General features: G+C 42.0%; 2 gene segments (V, D, J or C); both read right to left on the bottom strand.

The window, feature by feature from the left end:
* LOC133246335 (T cell receptor gamma constant 1-like) overlaps positions 1 to 27,567 on the bottom strand; it is a 62,259-nt gene that overhangs the window by 12,844 nt on the left and 21,848 nt on the right.
* On the bottom strand, positions 17,182 to 19,695 carry LOC133246336 (T cell receptor gamma variable 8-like). The segment is given in 2 exon segments: positions 17,182 to 18,851; positions 19,008 to 19,695. Coding segments are annotated over 2 exon segments (501 nt in total).

Below are 27,567 nucleotides of genomic sequence, written 5' to 3'. Positions count from 1 at the left end.
AATAGACATTTGGCCTAATAGATATAAACCTTTATTGCAAAGTTACTGACATAACATGATAATGGTGTATGAATACTGAGACATAAATGAAACAGAAGTCCTCTAGCAAATACTTCAAGTATATGTTGATATAAAAATATGGTAAGTCGTTTTTAAATTGTAGGGAAACAAAGAGATTATCTTAAAACTAGATTAGGATAATTGATAATCTGTTGGGAAAACAGAAATAGTTTTCTATCAAACACAATATATGTGAAGTTCATATTAAAAAACGTCTAGAGATGTGAAGCTCCAATACTTTGGCCACCATATGTGAAGAACTGACTCACTGGAAAAGACCCTGATGCTGGGAAAGATTGAAGGCAGGAGGAGAAGGGGACGACAGAGGATGAGATGGTTGGATGGCATCACCAACCCTATGGACATGAGTTTGAGCAAGCTCCAGAAGTTGGTGATGGACAGCGAAACCAGGTGTGCTGCAGTCCATGGGGTCACAAAGAGTCAGATATGTCTGAGAGACTGAACTGAACTGAGAGATGTAAGTTAAAAGGAACAAATAAGAGACTAATTGACTCCTTGAGTAGAGAAACTTCAAATAGAAAGAGAACAGGAGACATCCTTACTTAATAGTTATTTTTTAAGAAGTAAGAATGTGAGCAATTTTTACAGCATTTTCAAATATATATTTTTAGAAAAGAATGAATGATGAGGAAATACTGATGGTGGTAGGGAGGAAAGTGATATGATCAGATCTGTGCTTTAGAAAGAAAAATAGCAGGAAGGTTGGCTGTCAGGGGAGCAATCCCGGGGAAGCAGATACGTTTCAGAGATGGTCGCCATGAGCCACTGAGAGGTCTCTGAGGACCCAGGTCACTGTACTGACACAGTGGGGATGCATAGAAGGGCTGGTGCAATAAATATTAGCAGGTTTGTCAGAGCTTCTAAGGAATTCACGAGATAAATAAAATGACCATTAGCGAGGTTGAAAATAAAGAAAAAGATGTTTTAACATCCTGAGACACATTCTGTGTGGTGAAGCTTCATGGTCAAGGTTGTGGGGCAGCCACACACATCCTTGTCCTTCAGGGAAATTCCTACCCATCTCACAGCAAGCAGGGGCAAGTTAGGAGCTGGGTATAAATATTCTATTTTTCCTGTGCCAACCAGATAGAGGTTGATTGAAAATTCAGGCTGCTATTTTACAAATATTTGTCCCTTCAGTATAGAAAACTTAACTACAGAAGCTATTTACTGATCCTTCTTATTGGTTCAACCATGCAAAGTGTGACATATATAGACCCTCTCACTTTTCGGCTACATGTGGACTTGGATCTTCTGGCTCCATAAAGCATTCTCCATAGTTCATTAACTTCTGACTAGAGGAAATGAACAAATCATTAGTTTAATTTGATATTTCCTTTGAGGTACATAGTAAATAGCACAGTGCAACTCCTATCATTACTTTCTAAATATGTGAGCTGTTATATTGCTTAATCATGTTTTATCCAAAAGATAGGAATTCTTTGTGTTCGAACCATTTTCATCAGAGGATCAATTTCCTACCTGGATACATTTGCAAGAATACATGCTGCATCTCTGTGAATATACAGATCACCCTGACTCCCCCACTTCTCTTCTTTATCCTTTCATTACTTCTTGTTGGTTCTGGGTAGAGTGTAGGGAAAAGCATAAGTTTAAATGATATTTATACTTGGCTTCAAACTGCATCTCTTCTGATATCAATGCCTTTGTGATTTTGGATGCTACAGAGTTTCTCTGAATCCCAAGTTCACCACGTGTTAGGGGTGGGAGAGGATATGATAGTACCTAAGTCAGAAAAATGAGGTCAAGTTCAGGTCTGGGAATTACTTGGTGCTCAGCCATTGCCAAGTATTCCCAGTAGCCACAGAGGAAGCACAGGGTAATGGGGCCATCTCAGTCAAGGCTGCAGTTTTGTCTTCAACTGTCTGGACTGCAAGTGGCTCCTGGGAGGAAGACTCCTGTCTGCTTCATCTGTATATTCTTTACATAGAGGCCAGGCCACAGCTAACAGTTACAAGCACTAACAGTTATTGAACTTGTACTGTGTGACAAGCATGGGTCTGAGTTCTTTACATGGATTGACCCAATGAATTGTCCACAAACCCTCCAACGTGGGAACACTTATTTCAACCCTTTAATTTAGGGAGAGATTGAATCTGAGAATGTTGAACAGGGTAATTGTGTTTCCCGTGTGGGGGCATCTATGCATATTAGAAAAAAAAATGGGCATTTGAGGTGGAAAGGGACATGCTTGATCACAATTTTTGAACTGCACACAATAAGTCCATAAGACTTTGTACAGATGCCTCCAAAAATCCTTGATTCACTTTTGAATTTTTTTTCAATATGGCGGCCACCTCCTCCATGAACCTATCCTCACCCAGCTCGGGTACAATGACCTCCTTGCCACCATACACCCTAAACTTCAGGTTCTCACCACTAAAGGTTTTTCATTTATGAGCAGCTCTCAGGCTGCTAACAGTGAGGTCTGGAGTGTGTCCAGAAGAATTCCAGTGAAGAACTCCAGTCAAACCAACCTCTCAATTCAGTCCCCATGATTGAGCAGGAAATCATTTACTCTTTTCCATGACCTGTGAAGAATATTTCTGTCTTTCCCAGGAGGGTAGATGGGGCAGTGCAACCCCAAATGCAGTAATCAAAGGGCATCTTAGTGTTTCATCTTGATGATTTTCTGTTGCTCAAGAGATTTGTCATGTCTTTTTGCCTTGAAAAACAATTCCTAGAACTCAGAAGTCAGGAAAAATTCATTGCATAAAAAATCCCTCTGCAGAGAATTCTCTACATTTTCCCAATACACAAAATTTCAGTGTAAAGCAGATCAGGGAAATAAATATGCAGAACAAAACCTAAACAATATTAGAAAAATATAAATGACAATAAGTTCATGCTTCACTCTTTTTTAAAGTCATAAAATAGTCAAAACACATGGTCCCTGATACAAGAGACCAAGTTAAAGTTGGTTTGTTTACTATCCAATTCCTTCTTCCCTGCAATTACAGAAATAAGAAGAACCTGAAACTTGACCTGTGGTTGTGGGTTCTCAAGCAAAAATAGGATGACCTGGGAGAGCAGGAGTATCCAGGGTGCAACAAGACAGGAAGGGTTTTGGGTTAGGAACAAGCCCATGAGTACCATTCTGGAATGCATTTGTGTGTCAGGCTGGGAACCTGTCCATTTCAGAGACAAGTGTGTCACTTTATCTGTTACCACCAGGACAGCAGTTCTTAAAAACCAACTTGAATAAGAATCAGCTATGGAGTTTATTGAAAAATGCACATTTTCAGCCTTCATTCCTGTGTTTGTATTCATGGTGTTGGGTGCCACCTAGAACTAGCACTATTATCCCAACTCAGGTGCTTCTGCTGCAAGTGGTCAACGGACCACAGTTGAAGAAACACTCCTCTGATAGAAATTTGGAGGATCCAATACACAGGAGATCACAAACATGTGGATCTAACATTTCTGTTCATGCTAAGTTGCTTCAGTTGTGTCCAACTCTTTGTGACCCAATGGATTCTCCAGATAAAAACACTGGAGTGAGTTGCCATGCTCTCCTTCAGGGGATCTTCCCGACCCAGGGATCAAACCCAGGTCTCCTGCAGCTCCTTAATTACAGGTGAATTCTTTACCGCTGAGCCACCAGGAATTTCACGTCCTTAAATCTAGCCCAGTAAGAAAGCCATACTCCTTTCATGTATGACTTTTCAGCTGAAAGAGATACTATTCATTGTCTAATTGTTCACCCAAAGCATTCTTTACAATGAATTAATGAGAAAAAAATAATCTGTTAAACCTCATTCCAGTTTGGGACTTGGCCATGTTAATGTAGAGGGTAGGAGTGGAAAGAACCCCTGGCTTGACTTGTTTAATGCAGAAGAGTTCTGGTTGTGGACTGACTGAATTCAAAAGAAAGTGGAAGAAGAGTACAATGGTTGACATTGTTACAGAAATCACTGTTTTCTTACACTTTCACTATGTCAGCCATGCCTTAATTGGTTATATGAGGAAAGTATCAGTTTGTCCAAAAGAAATATGATACTAGCTTGAGGTTCAGGAAGTCCAAGTTCTCATTTTCATCTTTTCTTACTCTTCATATTCCTGAATATTGAAGACGCTTCATTCCCAGCCACTTTCTCTGGATAATGATCAGATAAATGATTTAGTATAGCTAAGCTTTTCATTATTTTTTATGTTTGTGATTTTTGTTATTTTTGATAACTTATTTACTTTCTGCATCAGGTCTTAGTTGCGACATGCAGGATCTCTGTTGCATCGTGTGGGGTCTTCCCTTGTGGCACAGGAACTTCTAGTTGTGGAACAGGGTCTTCAAAACATGCAGGTGTAGTTGCTCCAGAACACAAGCACCCTGCATTCCAAGGCAGATTCTTAAACACTGAATCACAGTGAGGTTCCCAAACTTTCCATGCTCTCCTAAATACTTCCCTTAACAAATCAACCCTAGGTGCCCTGTCTCTTAAAGAGGAGGTTGAATAGACTCCAGCAGCTCCTAGGCAAGTTAAAAGAAGATGAAGCCTGACAGTTGCTTGTCTGAGGCATGAAGATGGAAGCCTGCTTTTAGAAAAAACTGTGGCTTTGGTGGGAGAGGTGAGTGACAATTGAATATTAAAGTTGGGGGATGGGCGATGAGCTCAGGATTTCACTTTGTTCAGAGTAAAGAGAATTGGCATTGACAGCAGGAAGTGAGGCAGGTGTTGGTCTATTCTGTGTATCCGGCCTGTTTTTTGGCAGCGACAAGCAAAATTTCAGTGCAGTGTAAAGGAGGGCTGAAACAATGTGCTTCTCCCAGACAGCGCAGTGGTACACGCCAGAATCACTTTCTTGAAGATTTGAGATTACAAATTTATACATCTTGTCTGTGCCTTCATAGCCATGGTATTTCCCTGGACTGATTCCTGATTCCAACACAACCTTTGAGTAGGAGACATCATAGTAGAGAAGGCGTCGGGGTACAGTTCCCTCCTGGAATTTGTACCAGTGGATATATTGCTTGTTTTGTGTAGGAAGATCACACGGGATTACAGCAGAGGACCCAGTTGCCCTGGTGATTGACATCCTCTCGTCTTCCATGTTGGAAGATACCTGAGTGACTGCAATGGGAAAAGCAACATAAAATCATGAGGAAGAGGAAACAGCGTTTCTTAGTATGACCCCACACACACACACACACACCACACACATACATACACACCATTGCCAAAAAATACAGAAAAATCCCAGGAGCATCCAGGCAACACACTCACCAAGAGCCAGGAACACCAGAAGCAGCACTGGGGCCCACAGCATGGCTGGGACAATAGTGAGACTGGGGTTCCCAGCAGATGTGACGGGCAGGGGAGTTAGCGAGGATCTCTCTTAAAGACCACCAGGCTGAGCCCAGAAGGGGTGGGTGCTGGGGGAGGTCCACGGAGGAGCCCCGCCTCTCTACACCAACCCCTTTCTTGAGGGCCCCCTGTGGCAGGCTGGGAGCAGCCACCTCCCCGACGGGAGAAGAGAAGCCTGAGCTCTGAAAGCTCAGAACTGCAAGCAGAGGGATCAGGTGAGGGGTGGATGGAAAAACACGGACAATACTTGCCTGTTGCCTAGTGGAGTGAGCAGATCTGAATCAGGCTAAGTTCCCTGCAGTTCAAGGTTTCAGCGTTAATGCTGCTGCCGTGGTCTTCTCCAGTGATGAAACATCTATAGTCCTTCCCCGAGCTACCTTTCCTCTTATAGCTATAAGCAAACTTTGAGACAACAAACAGCAAATCCAAGAAGAACTGAGCCCGCTTTATTAAAATTAAGGTTATAATGTTGGTCTGCATTTGACTCTCAGAGTCAGACACAACTGAAATGACTTAGCAGTAGCAGTAGCAGTAGCAGCAGTAAAGGGATATATGTGTGTGTGTCTGCGTTACAAATCATTTTGATAGAGAGTGTATGTTCATCCCTAAGTAAAAAGCCACCTCACATTGGGTTTCCACGTTTCTCAAAACAACAAAAATAAATAAAGCAAGGAGCTTTGCAATATTTGGAACAAACTTAAACTAAAAATATATATTTTGTTTATCTGAAATTAAGGGAAATGCAAATCAAAACCACAATGAGATTTCACCTCACTCCTGTCAGAATGGCTAATATCAACAAGGCTGGAAATAACAAGTGTTAAAGATGTGGAGAAAAGAGAAGCCTTGTGCACCGTTGTTGGGAATGTAAACTGGTGTAGTCACTATGGAAACCAGTATGGAGCTTCCTCCACAAGTTAGAAATAGAACTACCACATGATCCACCAATTTCACTTCTGAGTGTTTATCCATAGGAAAAAAAAATACTAAGAGATACCAGCACCTCTATATTCATTGTTTATAACAACCAAGACACAAAAACGACCTAAGTGCCCAAAACCAGATGGACAGATAAACTAGGTGTGGTATATATGTGTGTGTATATATATATATATATATGGTATATATGTGTGTTGTATGTGTGTATATATATATATATATAGAGAGAGAGAGAGAGATAACTACCATTTTGTGCCCTAATTATGTGGTGGATTTACAGCACTCTACTGGAGTGTTTTGGAGCTTCTTAGATGACAGATGTGGTCCAGCTACAGAAGATGGAATCCATGTGCATCCAGGTCAGATAATATTGTTCACTCCCTTCCAAACATCAATGAAAACACGTCAGTCTCACAAACATGAGCATATAAACATACAGTCAATTATAAAAACAGTTCACTTCAGTTTAGTTGCTCAGTCGTGTCTGACTCTTTGCAACCCCATGAGTCACAGCACGCCAGGCCTCCCTGTCCATCACCATCTCCCGGAGTTCACTCAGACTCACGTCCATCAAGTCAGTGATGCCATCCAGCCATCTCATCCTCTATCGTCCCCTTCTCCTCCTGCCCCCAATCCCTCCCAGCATCAGAGTCTTTTCCAATGAATCAACTCTTTGCATGAGGTGGCCAAAGTACTGGAGTTTCAGCTTGAGCATCATTCCTTCCAAAGAAATCCCAGGGCTGATCTCCTTCAGAATGAACTGGTTGGATCTCCTTGCAGTCCAAGGGACTCTCAAGAGTCTTCTCCAACACCACAGTTCAAAAGGATCAATTCTTTGGCTCTCAGCTTTCTTCACAGTCCAACTCTCACATCCATACATGACCATTGGAAAAACCATAGCCTTGACTAGACAAACCTTTGTTGGCAAAGTAATGTCTCTGCTTTTCAATATGCTATCTAGGTTGGTCATAACTTTTCTTCCAAGGAGTAAGCGTAACTCTGCTTAAATATTTAACCAATAAGGGAAAAAGTAGATCTTACAATTTTACCTTATAAGAAAAAAATAATCTGTAACTATATACAGTGAAGGATATTGACTCTTGTGATGACCATTTCAATATATATAAAATATCAAATTTCTATCTTGTATAACTGAAAATAATATAATATTTTATTTTTAAAATATGTTTTTAAAAAAGAGAGAAAAGTAGTGGGTTGAATGGAATATCTGCGCAGCAGGTATAGGACCAAGCAAACCGGCACAAGCAGCCAGTTGGAGCAAACAGGAGCCCTGCCCCGAATGCATGTTCCCAAGACACTCTGGCCTCTTTTCCAAAACAGTGTTCAGACATAAAGCAAAAATGTGGGCATGTGAAGAGTATGATCCTTTTCTAAAATACTTTGAATTCTTGGGTGACTTCATTCTTGGTTTCTTCAGTGTCTACCTCATGCCTCATGTTTGATACATAAACTGCTATAAAAATACAGAGTAAAATGTAGCTTTTTGCTTTTCACATTGCATCTCAAATTTTAGGGGTTCTGTCTTTTTAAGAATGTAAAAAAACCATAATTGAGGGAGTTCCAAAAGGGAGTGGTTATATGTATACCTGTGGCTGATTCATGTTGAGGTTTAACAGAAAAGAGCAAAATTTTGTAAAGCAATTATCCTTCAATAAAAAATTAATTAATTAATTTTAAAAACGTAATTGAATGTCACCAGAAGGGAAAAAACTGAAGATGGTGTCTCCTTTTTGAAAGTTGAAATGAGGACACCCACTGCTGATGTTAGTGAATGGCTAGTAAAGAATTTATTGATTCACAGACATGGTATCATATCCACACATATATACATACACCTGACTGTGGCTGGTAAGATAATGTTCAGATCCACCCTATATTCAGTGAGACTGAGTGATCTCTTAATGAAAAGTTGGAGAAAAGTTTTGTGTTGTGTTCCTGATCAAAAACCCTCTTAGTAAATTCGCGTAGCATTTATTTGTAAGCAAAATCTCTTTCTGTTTTGATATGCAGAAGGTAATTCTTGTTTCATGTCTCAGATTTCTTTTTATGTTTTTCAACACCTTACATTTCTTCTCAGGTTTTTACTTCATGCACATGCACGATTTGTACTATTGTAAAAAGTAGTAATATTGAAATATCAAAACGATTAGTTTTGTTTTTCCTATTTTGCATTATGTATTTGGCCTGAAGGACTGGGATCACAACAAGAAGACATGATGGGTTTTGAATACATATAAAAGGTACCAGGCATTTTGTATTGTGTATCATGAAATAACAATTTTCTTACAGATGTAGCCCCTAAGGTAGTCTGAGTACTCTTATTTTGAACCCACACTATGAAGTCATTTTCCCTTGTGTTTAGCCAGTCTGAACTCAAATGAACTCAATTATATTTTGAGTTGCCTTTGTAAAACAGAAATACTCAATGCAGTGCTTCATGGGAAGGCAGCGTATCTGTCAGTTTCCTTTCATTAGGTACCGTCATTCAAGTAATGAAGGAAATGGTCTGGCTCGGGTGGAAACTGGTCATTTATGTGGATCTAATCAACTCCATCCACGCTTGGTCTAAGAATGGGCCACAGGACAGAAATGCAGACAGAGGCTCCCTGGGAGGATGGGGTCTAAGCAGGGAGAGCTCCTTACATGGAGAACATGCTGAGTCTGGCCTTGGACTCAAACCTCAAGAATTCAGTAGTGTCATCACAATGATTTGTCCTGAGTCAGGAGTGGTCTCGTGCCCACAGCAGCACCACAGATGGGGCCTGAGCTGGACGTCAGGATGTGACTTTAACCTGAGAAAGGACTCCACTCCTGACACACTGGCTGCACCAGTTAGATGCAGCCAGTCCTCCTAGGAGGGCAAGGCTCCCTAGATGTTGGCTCTCAGAGCAGAGACCAGGAGGAATGAAGGATGTGACTTGAATGTGCCCTGAGGTCAGAATGTGAGAGCTGAAGCCAAGACCTCAGCAGTGGTCCCTCTGAGACTTTCCATCTGAGACTGCTTCCCTCTGCTTCCCTCTGAGACTGGACAGATGGAATCCAGGACATGGACCCCCATCCTGGGCCTGCTGGGTGGGGAGGGGGTGGGACACCTGCTCTTCATGCTGATGTGTCTGAGCAGCCCTCTGTCACTCACCTGTTACATTGTCACCTGATGTTAGTGCCCCTAGGAAGCCTTGCTCGGATTGACTATGAAATCATTTTTTCCCTTTTAGAGAACTTCCATGACTTAGTACATAACAGACTCAATTGCACAGGTGAGATCGGGCCTCCAAATCTCTGTTCTTGTGAGGGACCAAGCATGTCACATCTGTCCATGAAGCTTGGTTCAAAAATTGGGTCTTATGTCACCTAGTCTACACAGAGAAAAATGAAACCGAGAAGTAGCAGCCTCAGAAAATCACAAATCATGGAAGACCCTAGGTGGCTGGTGGAAAGTCAGGGATGATCTTAGTGCTGCAAGGGGTCCTGTCTGCTCCTTTCTTCAGGGTCATGAGCATAGACAAAAATACAGATATGAACATCCTGAGCATAAAGTTCCCAACTCATGTAGGAGCTCATCAGAGGAACTATACAAAGAAATAATGAGGAATTCGGGTCACACAGTCTAGAGTGCGTTTGATAACAATCACATGTGCTTGCAGAAGGATCTTTTCTTCCCTTAGCTGTGACCCTTTGAAAGTGAGCAAAGTTGGCTCTGGTTTAACTGTTCTCGTTTCCTTGCGCAGTCCCAACCAGTAGAGGCCAGTTTGAGCATTTTCCATGAATCAACCACATTCCACAGAGCAGGTGAACAAAGAAGCCTGAGAAAATGAAACCCGATCAACGCATCAGCATATCAACCCCCTCCTGCTGCCACGCAGACTGTCACCCACAGCCCCACTACCCTTCCCTCTCTGCCCCTCCCAGGCTAGGGCAGTCCAGGGCAAGTTGGGGCAGGAGGTTGCTGAGAAGTTGGAAACCACAGGAGACATGCCCAGCAGGGCCCTGACTGTGACATCAGCTGCATAAAACTTTCAGTGATTTGCACATTTCCGTTTCTTGCCTTCTACACTTAAATACACTGTTTTTTTCACGGTGAATAAATAGTTCCAAATCTCTAAGACCAGGGCCACATATTTCGTCTAAAGAAGTCTGATCAAATTCCTAAGAACTAAGGAGTTGATCTGGACTTCCCAAGTGGCTCAGCAGTAAAGAATCCATCTGCCAATGCAGGAGACCCCAAGTTCGATCCTTGGGTTGGGAAGATCCCCTGAAGGAGAAAATAGCAACCCATTCCAATATTCTTGCCAGGATAATCCCATGGGCAGAGAAGCCTGGAGGGCTACAGTCTGTAGGGTCCCAAAAGTGTCAGACACACCTCAGCGACTAAATGGCAAGGAGTTGAGTAGATTAGATTTTATCTATTTTCACTTGTCCAAGTAGCAAAATCCCACATTTCACAACACTCTCCCGACATTCATATACTTTGTGAATGGAGAAAAAAAAGTGAAGTGAAAGTTGGTTGCTAAGTCATGGCTGACTTTTTTCGACCCCATGGACTGTAGTCCACCAGACTCCTCTGTCCATGGGATTTCCCAGGCAAGAATACTGGAGTGGGTTGCCATATCCTTCTCCAGGAGATTTTCCCTACCCAAGGATTGAACCTCAGTCTCCTGCTTTGGCAGGCGGATTCTTTACACTGCACTCTCACTTTTTTTCCCCATAAAAATGACAAATACACACAGTCTTCATGATATAAAACACCATTATGATTTCAGCATTTTAAAAATAATAGCAAAATGTGTAAGATAATAGTGTATTATGATGGGAAATTATTTTATAAATTATTATTTATTAACCTAGCTATTCGAGCATCTCTGTACATTTGCAGAAAAAGAGCTCTAGGTTGTATAAGTACAGAGAAGTTCAAAACAATATATGCTGAATGCTACCTTTGAGTATAAAGAGGGAAGTTAGAATATGTATACATGCATATACATTCATACGTACACTCATATTTGCTATAAAAGATTCAGAGAAAGCAAAAGTATAATGTTAAAGAGGAAGAAAGGTAAATACAATGGCTCAAGCAAGGTTAGTTGGTGTATTTTTGATCCATGCAAAGATATTATCCAAAATTTTTGATGGACACTGTAATGAAGATTGGCTTCCCTGATAGCTCAGTTGGTAAAGAATCTGCTTACAGTGCAGGAGAGCCTGTTCAATTCCTTGGTCAGGGAGATCCATTGGAGAAGGGATAGGCTACCCACTACAGTATTCTTGGCCTTCCCTTGTGGCTTAACTGGTAAAGAATCCACCTGCAATGCATGAGACCTGGGTTCGATCCCTGGGTTAGGAAGATTCCCTGGAGAAGGGAAAGGCTATTCACTTCACTATTCTGGCCTGGAGAATTCCTGGGACTGTATAATCCATGGGGTCACAAAGAGTCAGACACGACTGAGTGACTTTCACTTTCATAATGCAGAAATTATTTTTTCAATGACGCTTCCTGATTGATGTTCCATTTCTAAAAATAATCTACATTTTTTAAAGATGCAAAGCAGTCTGTCACATGACATCATTTATTTTCAGTTTCTTATTGCAGATTATGGTTCACTAGGGGCTGTAGTAAATGGTACTACAACGAATGAACACCCAGGCACATAAATTTAGTATGTATGTTTTGTTTCCTTGTGAAATTGATAAGTGGATGCTAGTCACTTTCAGAGTAAAGCACATTGTACACTTGTATAATGAGTTCTGTGGTGGCTCCTTGTGCCTGAGATCTGAGCTGGCAACGCTGGAACTATTTCAGTCACTTGCCTCAACCTGGCTGCTCCTTAGTTATTTAATATTGAAGGAGAGATAGGGATCAAGACCATTCCCATAGAAAAGAAATGCAAAAAAGCAAAATGGCTGTCTGGGGAGGCCTTACAAATAGCTGTGAAAAGAAGAGAAGTGAAAAGCAAAGGAGAAAAGGAAAGATATAAACATCTGAATGCAGAGTTCCGAAGAATAGCAAGAAGAGATAAGAAAGCCTTCTTCAGTGATCAATGCAAAGAAATAGAGGAAAACAACAGAATGGGAAAGACTAGGGATCTCTGCAAGAAAATCAGAGATACCAAAGGAACATTTCATGCAAAGATGAGCTCGATAAAGGACAGAAATGGTATGGACCTAACAGAAGCAGAAGATATTAAGAAGAGATGGCAAGAATACACAGAAGAACTGTACAAAAAAGATCTTCGACCCAGATAATCACGATGGTGTGATCACTGACCTAGAACCAGACATCCTGGAATGTGAAGTCAAGTGGGTCTTAGAAAGCATCACTACCAACAAAGCTAGTGGAGGTGATGGAATTCCAGTTGCGCTATTCCAAATCCTGAAATATGATGCTGTGAAAGTGCTGCACTCAATATGCCAGCAAATTTGGAACTCAGCAGTGGCCACAGGACTGGAAAAGGTCAGTTTTCATTTCAATCCCAAAGAAAGGCAATGCCAAAGAATGCTCAGACTACCGCACAATTGCACTCTTCTCACACGCTAGTAAAGTAATGCTCAAAATTCTCCAAGCCAGGCTTCAGCAATATGGGAACCGTGAACTTCCTGATGTTCAAGCTGGTTTTAGAAAAGGCAGAGGAACCAGAGATCAAATTGCCAACATCTGCTGGATCATCGACAAAGCAAGAGAGTTCCAGAAAAGCATCTATTTCTGCTTTATTGACTATGCCAAAGCCTTTGACTGTGTGGATCACAATCAACTGTAGAAAATTCTGAAAGAGATGGGAATACCAGACCACCTGATCTGCCTCTTGAGAAATTCGTATGCAGGTCAGGAAGCAACAGTTAGAACTGGACATGGAACAACAGACTGGTTCCAGATAGGAAAAGGAGTTCGTCAAGGCTGTATATTGTCACCCTGTTTATTTAACTTCTATGCAGAGTACATCATGAGAAACGCTGGACTGGAAGAAACACAAGCTGGAATCAAGATTGCTGGGAGAAATCTCAATCACCTCAGATATGCAGATGACACCACCCTTATGGCAGAAAGTGAAGAGGAGCTCAAAAGCCTCTTGATGAAAGTGAAAGAGGAGAGTGAAAAAGTTGGCTTAAAGCTCAACATTCAGAAAACGAAGATCATGACATCCGGTCCCATCACGTCATGGGAAATAGATGGGGAAACAGTGGAAACAGTGTCAGACTTTATTTTTCTGGGCTCCAAAGTCACTACAGATGGTGACTGCAGCCATGAAATTAGAATACGCTCACTCCTTGGAAGGAAAGTTATGACCAACCTAGATAGCATATTCAAAAGCAAAGACATTACTTTGCCAACAAAGGTTCGTCTAGTCAAGGCTATGGTTTTTCATGTGGTCATGTATGGATGTGAGAGTTGGACTGTGAAGAAGGCTGAGCGCCGAAGAATTGATGCTTTTGAACTGTGGTGTTGGGGAAGACTCTTGAGAGTCCCTTGAACTGCAAGGAGATCCAACCAGTCCATTCTGAAGGAGATCAGCCCTGGGATTTCTTTGGAAGGAATGATGCTGAGGCTGAAACTCCAGTACTCTGGCCACCTTGTGCGAAGAGTTGACTCATTGGAAAAGACTCTGATGCTGGGAGGGATTGGGGGCAGGAGGAGAAGGGAACGACAGAGGATGAGATGGCTGGATGGCATCATTGACTCGATGGACATGAGTCTCAGTGAACACCGGGAGTTGGTGATAGACAGGGAGGCCTGGTGTGCTCCGATTCATGGGGTCGCAAAGGGTCGGGCACGACTGAGTGACTGATCTGATCTGATCTGATCTGAAGAGACTAATTGACTCCTTGAATAGAGAAACTTCAAATAGAAAGAGAACCGGAGACATCCTTGCTTAATAGTTATTTTTTAAAAAGTAGGAATGTGAGAAATTTTTACAGCATTTTCAAATATATATTTTTAGAAAAGAATGAATGATGAGGAAATACTGACGGTGATAGGGAGGAAAGTGATATGATCAGATCTGTGCTTTAGAAAGAAAAATAGCAGGAAGGTTGGTTGTCAGGGGAGCAATCCCGGGGAAGCAGACGCGTTTCAGAGATGGTCGCCATGAGCCACTGAGAGGTCTCTGAGGACCCAGGTCACTGTACTGACACAGTGGGGATGCATAGAAGGGCTAGTGCAATAAATATTAGCAGGTTTGTCAGAGCTTCTAAGGAATTAACGAGATAAATAAAATGACCATTAGCAAGGTTGAAAGTAAAGAAAAAGATGTTTTAACATCCTGGGACACATTCTGTGTGGTGAAGCTTCATGGTCAAGGTTGTGGGGCAGCCACACACATCCTTGTCCTTCAGGGAAATTCCTACCCATCTCACAGCAATCAGGGGCAAGTTAGGAGCTGGGTGTAAATATTCTATTTTTCCTGTGCCAACCAGATAGAGGATGATCAAAAATTCAGGCTGCTATTTTACAAATATTTACCCCTTCAGTATAGAAAACTTAACTACAGAAGCTATTTACTGATCCTTCTTATTGGTTCAACCATGCAAAGTATGACATATATAGACCCACTCACTTTTCGGCTACATATTGACTTGGATCTTCTGGCTCCACATAGCATTCTCAATGGTCCATTAATTTCTGACTAGAGGAAATGAACAAATCATTAGTTTAACTTGATATTTCCTTTGAGGTACATATTAAATATCAGTGCAATTCCTATCATTGTTTTCTAAATATGTGAGCTGTTATATTGCTTAATCATGTTTTATCCAAAAGATGGGAATTCTTTCTGTTCCAACCATTTTCATCAGAGGATCAATTTCCTACCTGGATACATTTGCAAGAACACATGCTGCATCTCTGTGAATATACAGGTCACCCTGACTCCCCCACTTCTCTTCTTTATCCTTTCATTACTTCTTGTTGGTTCTGGGTAGAGTGTAGGGAAAAGCATAGGTTTAAATGACATTTATACTTGGCTTCAAACTGTGTCTCTTCTGATATTAATGCCTTTGTGATCTTGGATGCTACAGAGTTTCTCTGAATCCCAAGTTCACCATGCGTTAGGGGTGGGGGAGGATATGATAGTACCTAAGTCAGAAAAAATGAGGTCAAGTTCAGGTCTGGAAATTACTTGGTGCTCAGCCATTGCCAAGTATTCCCAGTAGCCACAGACGAAGCACAGGGTAATGGGGCCATCTCAGCCAAGGCTGCAGTTTTGTCTTCAACTGTCTGGACTGCAAGTGGCTCCTGGGAGGAAGACTCCTGTCTGCTTCATCTGTATATTCTTTACATGGAGGCCAGGCCACAGATAACAGTTACAAGCACTAACAGTTATTGAACTTGTACTGTGTGGCAAGCATGGGTCTAAGTTCTTTACATGGATTGACCCAATGAATTGTCCACAAACCCTCCAAGGTGGGAACACTTATTACAACCCTTTAATTGAGGGAGAGATTGAATCTGAGAATGTTGAACAGGGTAATTGTGTGTCCTATGTGGGGGCACCAATGCATATTAGAAAAAAATGGGCATTTGAGGTGGAAAGGGACATGCTTCATCACAATTTTTGAAGTGCACACAATAAGTCCATAAGACTTTGTACAGATGCCTCCAAAAATCCTTGATTCACTTTTGAATTTTTTTTCAATATGGCGGCCACCTCCTCCTTGAACCTATCCTCACCCAGCTCGGGTACAATGACCTCCTTGCCACCATACACCCTAAACTTCAGGTTCTCACCACTAAAGGTTTTTCATTTATGAGCAGCTCTCAGGCTGCTAACAGTGAGGTCTGGAGTGTGTCCAAAAGAATTCCAGTGAAGAACTCCAGTCAAACCAACCTCTCACTTCAGTCCCCATGATCGAGCAGGAAATTATTTACCCTTTTCCATGACCTGTGAAGAATATTTCTGTCTTTCCCAGGAGGGTAGATGGGGCAGTGCGACCCCAAATGCAGTAATCAAAGGGCATCTTAGTGTTTCATCTTGATGATTTTCTGTTGCTCAAGAGATTTGTCATGTCTTTTTGCCTTGAAAAACAATTCCTAGTACTCAGAAGTCAGGAAAAATTCATTGCATAAAAAATCCCTCTGCAGAGAATTCTCTACATTTTCCCAATACACAAAATTTCAGTGTAAAGCAGATCAGGGAAATAAATATGCAGAACAAAACCTAAACAATATTAGAAAAATATAAATGACAATAAGTTCATGCTTCACTCTTTTTTAAAGTCATAAAATAGTCAAAACACATGGTCCCTGATACAAGAGACCAAGTTAAAGTTGGTTTGTTTACTATCCAATTCCTTCTTCCCTGCAATTACAGAAATAAGAAGAACCTGAAACTTGACCTGTGGTTGTGGGTTCTCAAGCAAAAATAGGATGACCTGGGAGAGCAGGAGTATCCAGGGTGCAACAAGACAGGAAGGGTTTTGGGTTAGGAACAAGCCCATGAGTACCATTCTGGAATGCATTTGTGTGTCAGGCTGGGAACCTGTCCATTTCAGAGAGAAGTGTGTCACTTTATCTGTTACCACCAGGACAGCAGTTCTTAAAAACCAACTTGAATAAGAATCAGCTATGGAGTTTATTGGAAAATGCACATTTTCAGCCTTCATTCCTATGTTTGTATTCATGGTGTTGGGTGCCACCTAGAACTAGCACTATTATCCCAACTCAGGTGCTTCTGCTGCAAGTGGTCAATGGACCACAGTTGAAGAAACACTCCTCTGATAGAAATTTGGAGGATCCAATACACAGGAGATCACATACATGTGAATCCAACATTTCTGTTCATGCTAAGTTGCTTCAGTTGTGTCCAACTCTTTGCGACCCAAAGGATTCTCCAGACAAAAACACTGGAGTGAGTTGCCATGCTCTCCTTCAGGGGATCTTCCCGACCCAGGGATCAAACCCAGGTCTCCTGCAGCTCCTTAATTACAGGTGGATCCTTACTGCTGAGCCACCAGGAATTTCACGTCCTTAAATCTAGCCCAATAAGAAAGCCATACTCCTTTCATGTATGATTTTTCAGCTAAAAGAGATACTATTCACTGTCTAATTGTTCACCCAAAGCATTCTTTACAATGAATTACTGAGAAAAAAATAATCTGATAAATCTCATTCCAGTTTGGGACTTGGCCATGTTAATGTAGAGGGTAGGGGTGGAAAGAACCCCTGGCTTGACTTGTTTAATGCAGAACAGTTCTGGTTGTGGACTGACTGAATTCAAAAGAAAGTGGAAGAAGAGTACAATGGTTGACATTGTTACAGAAATCACTGTTTTCCTACACTTTCACTACCTGTAGTGAAACTCAGTATTCAAACTTCGCCCCCCTCTCTTACTGGCACCCCACTCTGTCCAAGCTGAGAGCACAAACATATAACCATGCCCTGATTGGTTATATGAGGAAAATATCAGTTTGTCCAAGAGAAATATGATACTAGCTTGAGGTTCAGGAAGTCCAAGTTTTCATTTTCCTCTTTTCTTACTCTTCATACTCCTAAATATTGAAGATGGTTCATTCTCAGCCATTTTCTCTGGATAATGATCAGATAAATGATTCAGCATAGCTAAAGTTTTCATTATTTTTTATGTTTGTGATTTTTGTTATTTTTTGATAACTTATTTACTTTCTGCATCAGGTCTTAGTTGCGACATGCAGGATCTCTTTTGCATCGTGTGGGGTCTTCCCTTGTGGCACAGGAACTTCTAGTTGTGGAACAGGGTCTTCAAAACATGCAGGTGTAGTTGCTCCAGAACACAAGCACCCTGCATTCCAAGGCAGATTCTTAAACACTGAACCACAGTGAGGTTCCCAACCTTTCCATGCTCTCCTAAATACTTCCTTTAACAGATCAACCCTAGGTGCCCTGTCTCCTAAAGAGGAGGTTGAATAGATTCCAGCAGCTCCTAGGCCAGTTAAAAGAAGATGAAGCCTGACAGTTGCTTGTCTGAGGCGTGAAGATGGAAGCCTGCTTTTAGAAAAAACTGTGGCTTTGGTGGGGAGGGGTGAGTGACAATTGACTATTAAAGTTGGGTGATGGGCGATGAGCTCAGGATTTCACTTTGTTCAGAGTAAAGAGAATTGGCATTGACAGCAGGAAGTGAGGCAGGTGTTGGTCTATCCTGTGTATCAGGCTGTTTTTTGGCAGTGACAAGCAAAATTTCAGTGCAGTGTAAAGGAGGGCTGAACCAATGTGCTTCTCCCAGACAGCGCAGCGGTACACGCCAGAATCACTTTCTTGAAGATTTGAGATTACAAATGTATATATCTTGTCTGTGTCTTCATAGCCATGGTATTTCCCTGGACTGATTCCTGATTCCAGCACAACCTTTGAGTAGTAGACATCGTAGTAGAGAAGGCGTCGGGGTACAGTTCCCTCCTGGAATTTGTACCAGTGGATATATTGCTTGTTTTGTGTAGGAAGATCACACGGGATTACAGCAGAGGACCCAGTTGCCCTGGTGATTGACATCCTGTCGCCTTCCATGTTGGAAGATACCTGAATGACTGCAATGGGAAAAGCAACAAAAAATCTTGAGGAAGAGGAAACAGCGTTTCTTAGTATGACCCCCCCCCCCACACACACACACACCACACACATACATACACACCATTGCCAAAAAATACAGAAAAATCCCAGGAGCATCCAGGCAACACACTCACCAAGAGCCAGGAACACCAGAAGCAGCACTGGGGCCCGCAGCATGGCTGGGACAATAGTGAGACTGGGGTTCCCAGCAGATGTGACGGGCAGGGGAGTTAGCGAGGATCTCTCTTAAAGACCACCAGGCTGAGCCCAGAAGGGGTGGGTGCTGGGGGAGGCCCACGGAGGAGCCCCGCCTCTCTACACCAACCCCTTTCTTGAGGGCCCCCTGTGGCAGGCTGGGAGCAGCCACCTCCCCGACGGGAGAAGAGAAGCCTGAGCTCTGAAAGCTCAGAACTGCAAGCAGAGGGATCAGGTGAGGGGTGGATGGAAAAACACGGACAATACTTGCCTGTTGCCTAGTGGAGTGAGCAGATCTGAATCAGGCTAAGTTCCCTGCAGTTCAAGGTTTCAGCGTTAATGCTGCTGCCGTGGTCTTCTCCAGTGATGAAACGTCTATAGTCCTTCCCCGAGCTACCTTTCCTCTTATAGCTATAAGCAAACTTTGAGACAACAAACAGCAAATCCAATAAGAACTGAACCCGCTTTATTAAAATTAAGGTTATAATGTTGGTCTGCATTTGACTCTCAGAGTCAGACACAACTGAAATGACTTAGCAGTAGCAGTAGCAGTAGCAGTAGCAGCAGTAAAGGGATATATGTGTGTGTGTCTGCATTACGAATCATTTTGATAGAGAGTGTATGTTCATCCCTAAGTAAAAAGCCACCTCACATTGGGTTGCCACGTTTCTCAAAAAAACAAAAATAAATAAAGCAAGGAGCTTTGCAATATTTGGAGGTGGGACACCTGCTCTTCATGCTGATGTGTCTGAGCAGCCCTCTGTCACTCACCTGTTACATTGTCACCTGATGTTAGTGCCCCTAGGAAGCCTTGCTCGGATTGACTATGAAATCATTTTTTCCCTTTTAGAGAACTTCCATGACTTAGTACATAACAGACTCAATTGCACAGGTGAGATCAGGCCTCCAAATCTCTGTTCTTGTGAGGAACCAAGCATGTCACATCTGTCCATGAAGCTTGGTTCAAAGATTGGGTCTTATGTCACCTAGTCTACACAGAGAAAAATGAAACCGAGAAGTAGCAGCCTCAGAAAATCACAAATCATGGAAGACCCTAGGTGGCTGGTGGAAAGTCAGGGATGATCTTAGTGCTGCAAGGGGTCCTGTCTGCTCCTTTCTTCAGGGTCATGAGCATAGACAAAAATACAGATATGAACATCCTGAGCATAAAGTTCCCAACTCATGTAGGAGCTCATCAGAGGAACTATACAAAGAAATAATGAGGAATTCGGGTCACACAGTCTAGAGTGTGTTTGATAACAATCACATGTGTTTGCAGAAGGATCTTTTCTTCCATTAGCTGTGATCCTTTGAAAGTGAGCAAAGTTGGCTGTGGTTTAACTGTTCTCGTTTCCTTGCACAGTCCCAACCAGTAGAGGCCAGTTTGAGCATTTTCCATTTATCAACCACGTTCCACAGAGCAGGTGAACAAAGAAGCCTGAGAAAATGAAACCCGATCAACGCATCAGCATATCAACCCCCTCCTGCTGCCACGCAGACTGTCACCCCCAGCCCCACTACCCTTCCCTCTCTGCCCCTCCCAGGCTAGGGCAGTCCAGGGCAAGTTGGGGCAGGAGGTTGCTGAGAAGTTGGAAACCACAGGAGACACGCCCAGCAGGGCCCTGACTGTGACATCAGCTGCATAAAACTTTCAGTGATTTGCACATTTCCGTTTCTTGCCTTCTACACTTAAATACACTGTTTTTTTTCACAGTGAATAAATAGTTCCAAATCTCTAAGACCAGGGCCACATATTTCGTCTAAAGAAGTCTGATCAAATTCCTAAGAACCAAGGAGTTGATCTGGACTTCCCAAGTGGCTCAGCGGTAAAGAATCCACCTGTCAATGCAGGAGACCCCAAGTTCGATCCTTGGGTTGGGAAGATCCCCTGGAGGAGAAAATAGCAACCCATTTCAATATTCTTGCCAGGATAATCCCATGGGCAGAGGAGCCTGGAGGGCTACAGTTCCTAGGGTCCCAAAAGTGTCAGACACACCTCAGCGACTAAACAACAAGGAATTGAGTAGATTAGGTTTTTTTCTATTTTCACTTGTCCAAGTAGCAAAATCGCACATTTCACAACACTGTCCCGACATTCAGCTACTTTGTGAATGGAGAAAAAAAAGTGAAGTGAAAGTTGGTTGCTAAGTCATGGCTGACTTTTTTCGACCCCATGGACTGTCGTCCACCAGACTCCTCTGTCCATGGGATTTCCCAGGCAAGAATACTGGAGTGGGTTGCCATATCCTTCTCCAGGAGATTTTCCCTACCCAGGGATTGAACCTGAGTCTCCTGCTTTGGCAGGCGGATTCTTTCCATTGAACTTTCACTTTCACTTTTTTTCCCATCAAAATGACAAACATACACAGTCTTCATGATATAAAACACTATTATGATTTCAGCATTTTAAAAGTAAAAGCAAAATGTGTAATATAATAGTGTATTATGAGGGGAAATTATTTTATAAATTATTATATATTAACCTAGCTATTCAAGTATCTCTGTACATTTGCAGAAAAAGAGCTCTAGGTTGTGTAAGTACAGAGAAGTTCAAAACAATATATGCTGAATGCTACCTTTGAGTATAAAGAGGGAAGTTAGAATATGTATACATGCATATACATTCATATGTACACTCATATTTGCTATAAAAGATTCAGAGAAAGCAAAAGCAGAATGTTAAAGAGGAAGAAAAGTAAATACAATGGTTCAAGCAAGGTTAGTTGGTGTATTTTTTAGAGTGTTTTGATTGATTTAAGATCCATGCAAAGATATTATCCAAAATTTTTGATGGATTCTGTAATGAAGATTGGCTTCCCTGATAGCTCAGTTGGTAAAGAATCTGCCTACAATGCAGGAGAGCCTGTTCAATTCTTCGGTCAGGGAGATCCACTGGAGAAGGGATAGGCTACCCACTACAGTATTCTTGGCCTTCCCTTGTGGCTTAACTGGTAAAGAATCCACCTGCAATGCACGAGACCTGGGTTCGATCCCTGGGTTAGGAAGATCCCCTGCAGAAGGGAAAGACTACCCACTCCAGTATTCTGGCCTGGAGAATTCCATGGACTGTATAATCCATGGGGTCACAAAGAGTCAGACACAACTGAGTGACTTTCACTTTCATAATGCAGATTATTTTTTCAATGACACTTCCTGATTGATGTTCCATTTCTAAAAATAATCTACATTTTTTAAAGATGCAGAGTAGTCTGTCACATGACATCATTTATTTTCAGTTTTTTATTGCTGATTATGGTTCACGAGGGGTTGCAGTAAATGGTACTACAATGAATGAACATCCAGGGACATAAATTTAGTATGTATGTTTTGTTTCCTTGTGAAATTGATAAGTGGATGGTAAGTCACTTTCAGAGTAAAGCACATTGTACACTTGTATAATGAGTTCTGTGATGGCTCCTTGTGCCTGAGATCTGAGCTGGCAATGCTGGAACTATTTCAGTCGCTATTTCATGCCTCAACCTGGCTGCACGTTAGTTATTTAATATTGAAGGAGATTTTAAAAGTCTGATATCTGGGCTGTGATGAACTCTGACTCTGGTAACTTTTTTTTCTTATATGATTAATTACTTTTTATTTATTTATCTATTTACTATTATTATCTATGTATTACTTCAGCTTCCTTAGTGATTCAATGGTTAAGAAGCCACCTGCCAATGCGGGAGACATGGGTTTGATCCCTGGGTTAGGAAGACCCCCTGGAGAAGGAAATGGCAACCCACTCTAGTATTTTTGCATGGAGAATCCCATGGACAGAGGACCCGCAGGTTACAGTCCATGCGGTTACAAAGAGCCGAACATGACCTAGCAACTGAGCGTGCAGGCATGTATTATTTATTTATCAATGTAATCATTTATTTACAGTTATAATAAGAAAGCCACTGATACACTGAAAAAAGCAGCAGGATTTAAGTCAGGCAGACCTGGCCCATGTGGACTCTGCCACTGCTCTGTGTTTAACCTTGGGTATTTCCTAGCCTCTCTGGGACCTCCTTCTTATGAATGAATTAGAGATGTGAGGCAACAAAATACAGGCACAGAGATCAGAGAAACTCGGCTCTAAATAATTATTACCTACAAAATGGTTGTAGTGAGCAGATAACTCCACCTCTTCCGTCTTTAAACTGTGGACTATAACTGTACCTTCCTTCAAGGGCTCTTAGAGGATTAATGAAATTACCTAGTGAAAGATAGTAACTGAATCCCTATTTTAGGGATGTTAGATGTTAATCCACACTTTTAGATATTTTATCTAACATGTTAATGTTAGATGTTAATGTTAGATTAACATCTAACATGTTAGATGTTAATCCAACATGTTAGATGTTTTATCCACATCTAACCTGTGTGTGAAGGAAATTAAATTAGAGATGATTCTTAGTGGTTCCATGTTTGTGTGGAACCTACTGATTCTACAGTAGAGCTACGAACAGTAGAAACTAGTTGCTGTTGAGGACTTGCATGGATCAAACATCACTGACTCATCTGTTCCACATGCCCAGGAGACAGGGCTCTGTAACTTCATTACACAGATGAGGGAATGATGGCACAGAGAGTTCAAATTGCTGCTGAGGTCACACGGATCCTAATACAGGTCCAGGGTTCAAATGCAGGCCTTCAAAGGTCATAGTCTGCATGCTTTACCCTCCATCTGATGCTCTTTTGGTGTGGAGCAGTTCTCATGGGTTTAATGTGAGGATCAGGAGGCAGTGTTTGTGAGACTCCAGTACAATCTGAGCACAAACAGTGCAAAGAATGCTGGGTGTCACAGTATCAACATACAAATATCCCAAACCAATGAGTCTGGTGACTTTGAAAGAGAAGTCACCAGATGGGTACCTTCCTTTATCTGTGGCTCCTCTTGGAACCAATGTCCCAAAGAAAGACCATAATCACTCAGACATAGAAATGTGGTATTGACCATTATTACAACCATGCTGAATTTGATAGCTCAGTTGTCATGCTGTTTCTTACCTTGATTAGATTTCATGGAATTAAAGTACAGACAAAAATGGACTTTTTATGTATTTTTAAATTTTGTGCCTATTATGAAAATTAAAGTTCAGAGTTCAAGCAACAAAGCTGGAGGCTACAGGGTATGGGGCAGAGAGGGGCAGGGTCATGGTCTGGGTGGCTGCACTGAGGGAGGAGACGGGGAGCTGCCTGCTGTGTGTGCTCAGGAGGCCTGTGGATTCAGGGGTGGGAGGAGCTGCTGAGGTTGTGGGGACAGTGGTGGGAGAGGGTCCCCGGACCAGCCCTGGGCCCTGCCCCGAGTAATGGCAGAATTCCTTGTTACAGTCAAACTCTCAGTTTGCCCAATGGCTTGAAAAATTGCTACCTAAAAATGACATAATAGATAAATACACCTATGAACCGAGACAGTCCAAACCCAGCAAGAAAGTAGAGAATTTTAGGGATAGATGATGAAGGAAAATTGACCTTTTTGTGGTCCCCTCTGTCACGAGCTCTTTCCATCATAGCAGATGCCTCTTCATCACACAGAGAAGGTGATGAAGACAAAATAGACCACACTCTTGAGGATGAAGAGAAGTAGGTGTAATAGGCAGAGGTGTTCATGAGCTGTAGTTGCAGGGTATCTAGTAGAAGTCATTTTGGTTAGTTTCAAGTGTTCTTTTGAGAGAATAGGATATATTAATGGAAGCAGTGGTCACAACTATTTATTTCTAGTAACCTAGTGACACCTCTGCACCATCAAACCCCAAAGAAAACAAGTACAACCACCATGAGCATTGTCACCACCAGTACAACGCAGAACCCACTTGACAATTCAAGTCAATCAACAACCTCAGCTAAATTGACTAGATCCTCCCAAAATATTAAAAAGCAAGGTTATGTTTTTAATGAATGAGTCCAATAGAAAAAAGTATTTTTGATAAATAGCATTTAGCCTGTTTTTGCCCCCACCACATCTCTGAGTAATAATAGGTAATATTCACTAACCACTAATCAAATGTCAAACACCTATTCTGTGAGCTTTGTATGTAAAATTCTACTTTTATATAAGTTTTAAAATAACCAATGAGATTATTAGTTTCAATCCCATTTTACCAGTAAACTGAACACAGAAATAATTTGCCTATGCCTTATATTTAAAAATTACCAGAAACCACATTTCAATTGCAGCAACATGACTTTGAAGAACACAGTCTTAGCTGCTCTGTAATCCTGCATCTCCATGTGCAATAAATACTCCAGACATCAGAGTTTAGTATAAATATGAAGTTAAATTGCTGATTTGGCATCTGAGCCATTATATACTGTGCATCAATGAGATTCCTAAGAAGAATACAAGCCATGGAAATCAGGTGGGGTTCACAGTCGTGTGGGCAGGGGCTTTTAGTAAAGAGGATACTGTAAATAATGGATCAAAGTCTTGATCCCAGGTTCCTGAAACTTTAGGAGCTCAAGCCTCACTCACCTGTTTTCCTTCAATCTCTAACATCACAGCTGTCATGTTATAGGAAAATTGCACTTACTCTCCTTTGAAGTTTTGCAAGAAATATATGATGTCAAAAACTAACAACAATGATGATGGATCTGACTTGTCTACTCAATTAACTATAAGGCTGAGTTTCTTCCTGTGGAAATTTTCCTTTTCCACACTTTATTTCAATAGAGTCAGAACTCCAGAATCACTAGCATTTGGTATGGAAAGGATCTCAGAAGGTGACATGCTCTTAACTCACTGCCCTTGGTTAGGTCAGATGTTAGATGAATTCCGGGTCCCCTGATACTGGGAATGGAGGAGGGGTCAGCAGGACCAGAGCCAGAGCATCTAAATTCACTAAGAACTTTCATGTAGGGAGAAAGGGCCACCAACTAGTTCTGATTCTGTGCTAGCTAAATGGATTCCTTGTGGAAGACTTTCCACATATGTGATCTTATCTCTCTAATAACTGAGTTGGTGTGATTGTTCTCTATTGTTGTTCAGTTGCTAAGTCATGACCGACTCTTTGCAGCGCCATGGACTGCAGCATGCCAGGCTTCCCTGGCCTACACTGTTCCTTGGAGTTTGCTCAAACCCATGTCATTGAATTGGTACTATCCAACCTTCTCTTCCTCTGTCACCCCCTTCTCCTCCTGCCCTCAATCTTTTCCAGCATCAGGGACTTTTCCAATGAGTTGACTATCCCAAAATGACAGAGTAGAAGGATGTACACTTTTCTCCTGAAATAACACTAAAATCACAACTAGCTGCTGAACAACCACAGACAGGAGGATGTTGGAATGCACAAAAAAAAATATACCCCAGGTCCAGGGACAAAGGAGACGCTGCAACGAGATGGTAGGAGGGGTGCAATCACGGTAAAATCAAATCCCATACCCACTGGGTAGGTGACCCACAAACTGGAGAACAATACTATCAAAGAAGTTCTCACACTGTTGCGAAGGTTCTAGGCCCCACATCAGTCTTCCCAATCTGGGGATCTAGCAAAGGGATTGAGAATCCCGAAGGAATCTGTTCCCTGATAGCAAAAGAGGAACGTATTGCTCAGAAAATATAAGAGATTTACCCATTTTTCATATAGCTAATAAAGAAAAGATCAGATCAGATCAGATCAGATCAGTTGCTCATTCGTGTCCGACTCTTTGCAACCCCATGAATCGTGGCACGCCAGGCCTCCCTGTCCATCACCAACCCCCGGAGTTCAATGAGACTCCCGTCCATCAAGTCAGTGATGCCATCCAGCCATCTCATCCTCTGTCATCCCCTTCTCCTCTTGCCCCCAATCCCTCCCAGCATCAGAGTCTTTTCCAATGAGTCAACTCTTCGCATGAGGTGGCCAACGTGCTGGAGTTTCAGCTTTAGCATCATTCCTTCCAAAGAAATCCCAGGGCTGATCTCCTTCAGAAGGGACTGGTTGGAACTCCTTGCAGTTCAAGGAACTCTCAAGAGTCTTCTCCAACACCACAGTTCAAAAGCATCAATTCTTCGGCGCTCAGCCTTCTTCACAGTCCAACTCTTACATCCATACGTGACCACAAGAAAAACCATAGCCTTGACTAGATGGACCTTTGTTGGCAAAGTAATGTCTCTGCTTTTGAATATGCTATCTAGGTTGGTCATAACTTTCCTTCCAAGGAGTAAGCGTCTTCTAATTTCATGGCTGCAGTCACCATCTGTAGTGACTTTGGAGCCCAGAAAAATAAAGTCTGACACTGTTTCCACTGTTTCCCCATCTATTTCCCATGACGTGATGGGACCGGATGTCATGATCTTCGTTTTCTGAATGTTGAGCTTTAAGCCAACTTTTTCACTCTCCTCTTTCACTTTCATCAAGAGGCTTTTGAGTTCCTCTTCACTTTCTTCCATAAGGGTGGTGTCATCTGCATATCTGAGGTGATTGAGATTTCTCCCAGCAATCTTGATTCCAGCTTGTGTTTCTTCCAGTCCAGCGTTTCTCATGATGTACTCTGCACAGAAGTTAAATAAACAGGGTGACAATATACAGCCTTGAC

This window comes from Bos javanicus, chromosome 4 (genome assembly GCF_032452875.1).
Source record: "Bos javanicus breed banteng chromosome 4, ARS-OSU_banteng_1.0, whole genome shotgun sequence".
NCBI lineage: Eukaryota > Metazoa > Chordata > Mammalia > Artiodactyla > Bovidae > Bos > Bos javanicus.
This window is presented reverse-complemented; position numbering and strand designations above follow the sequence as displayed.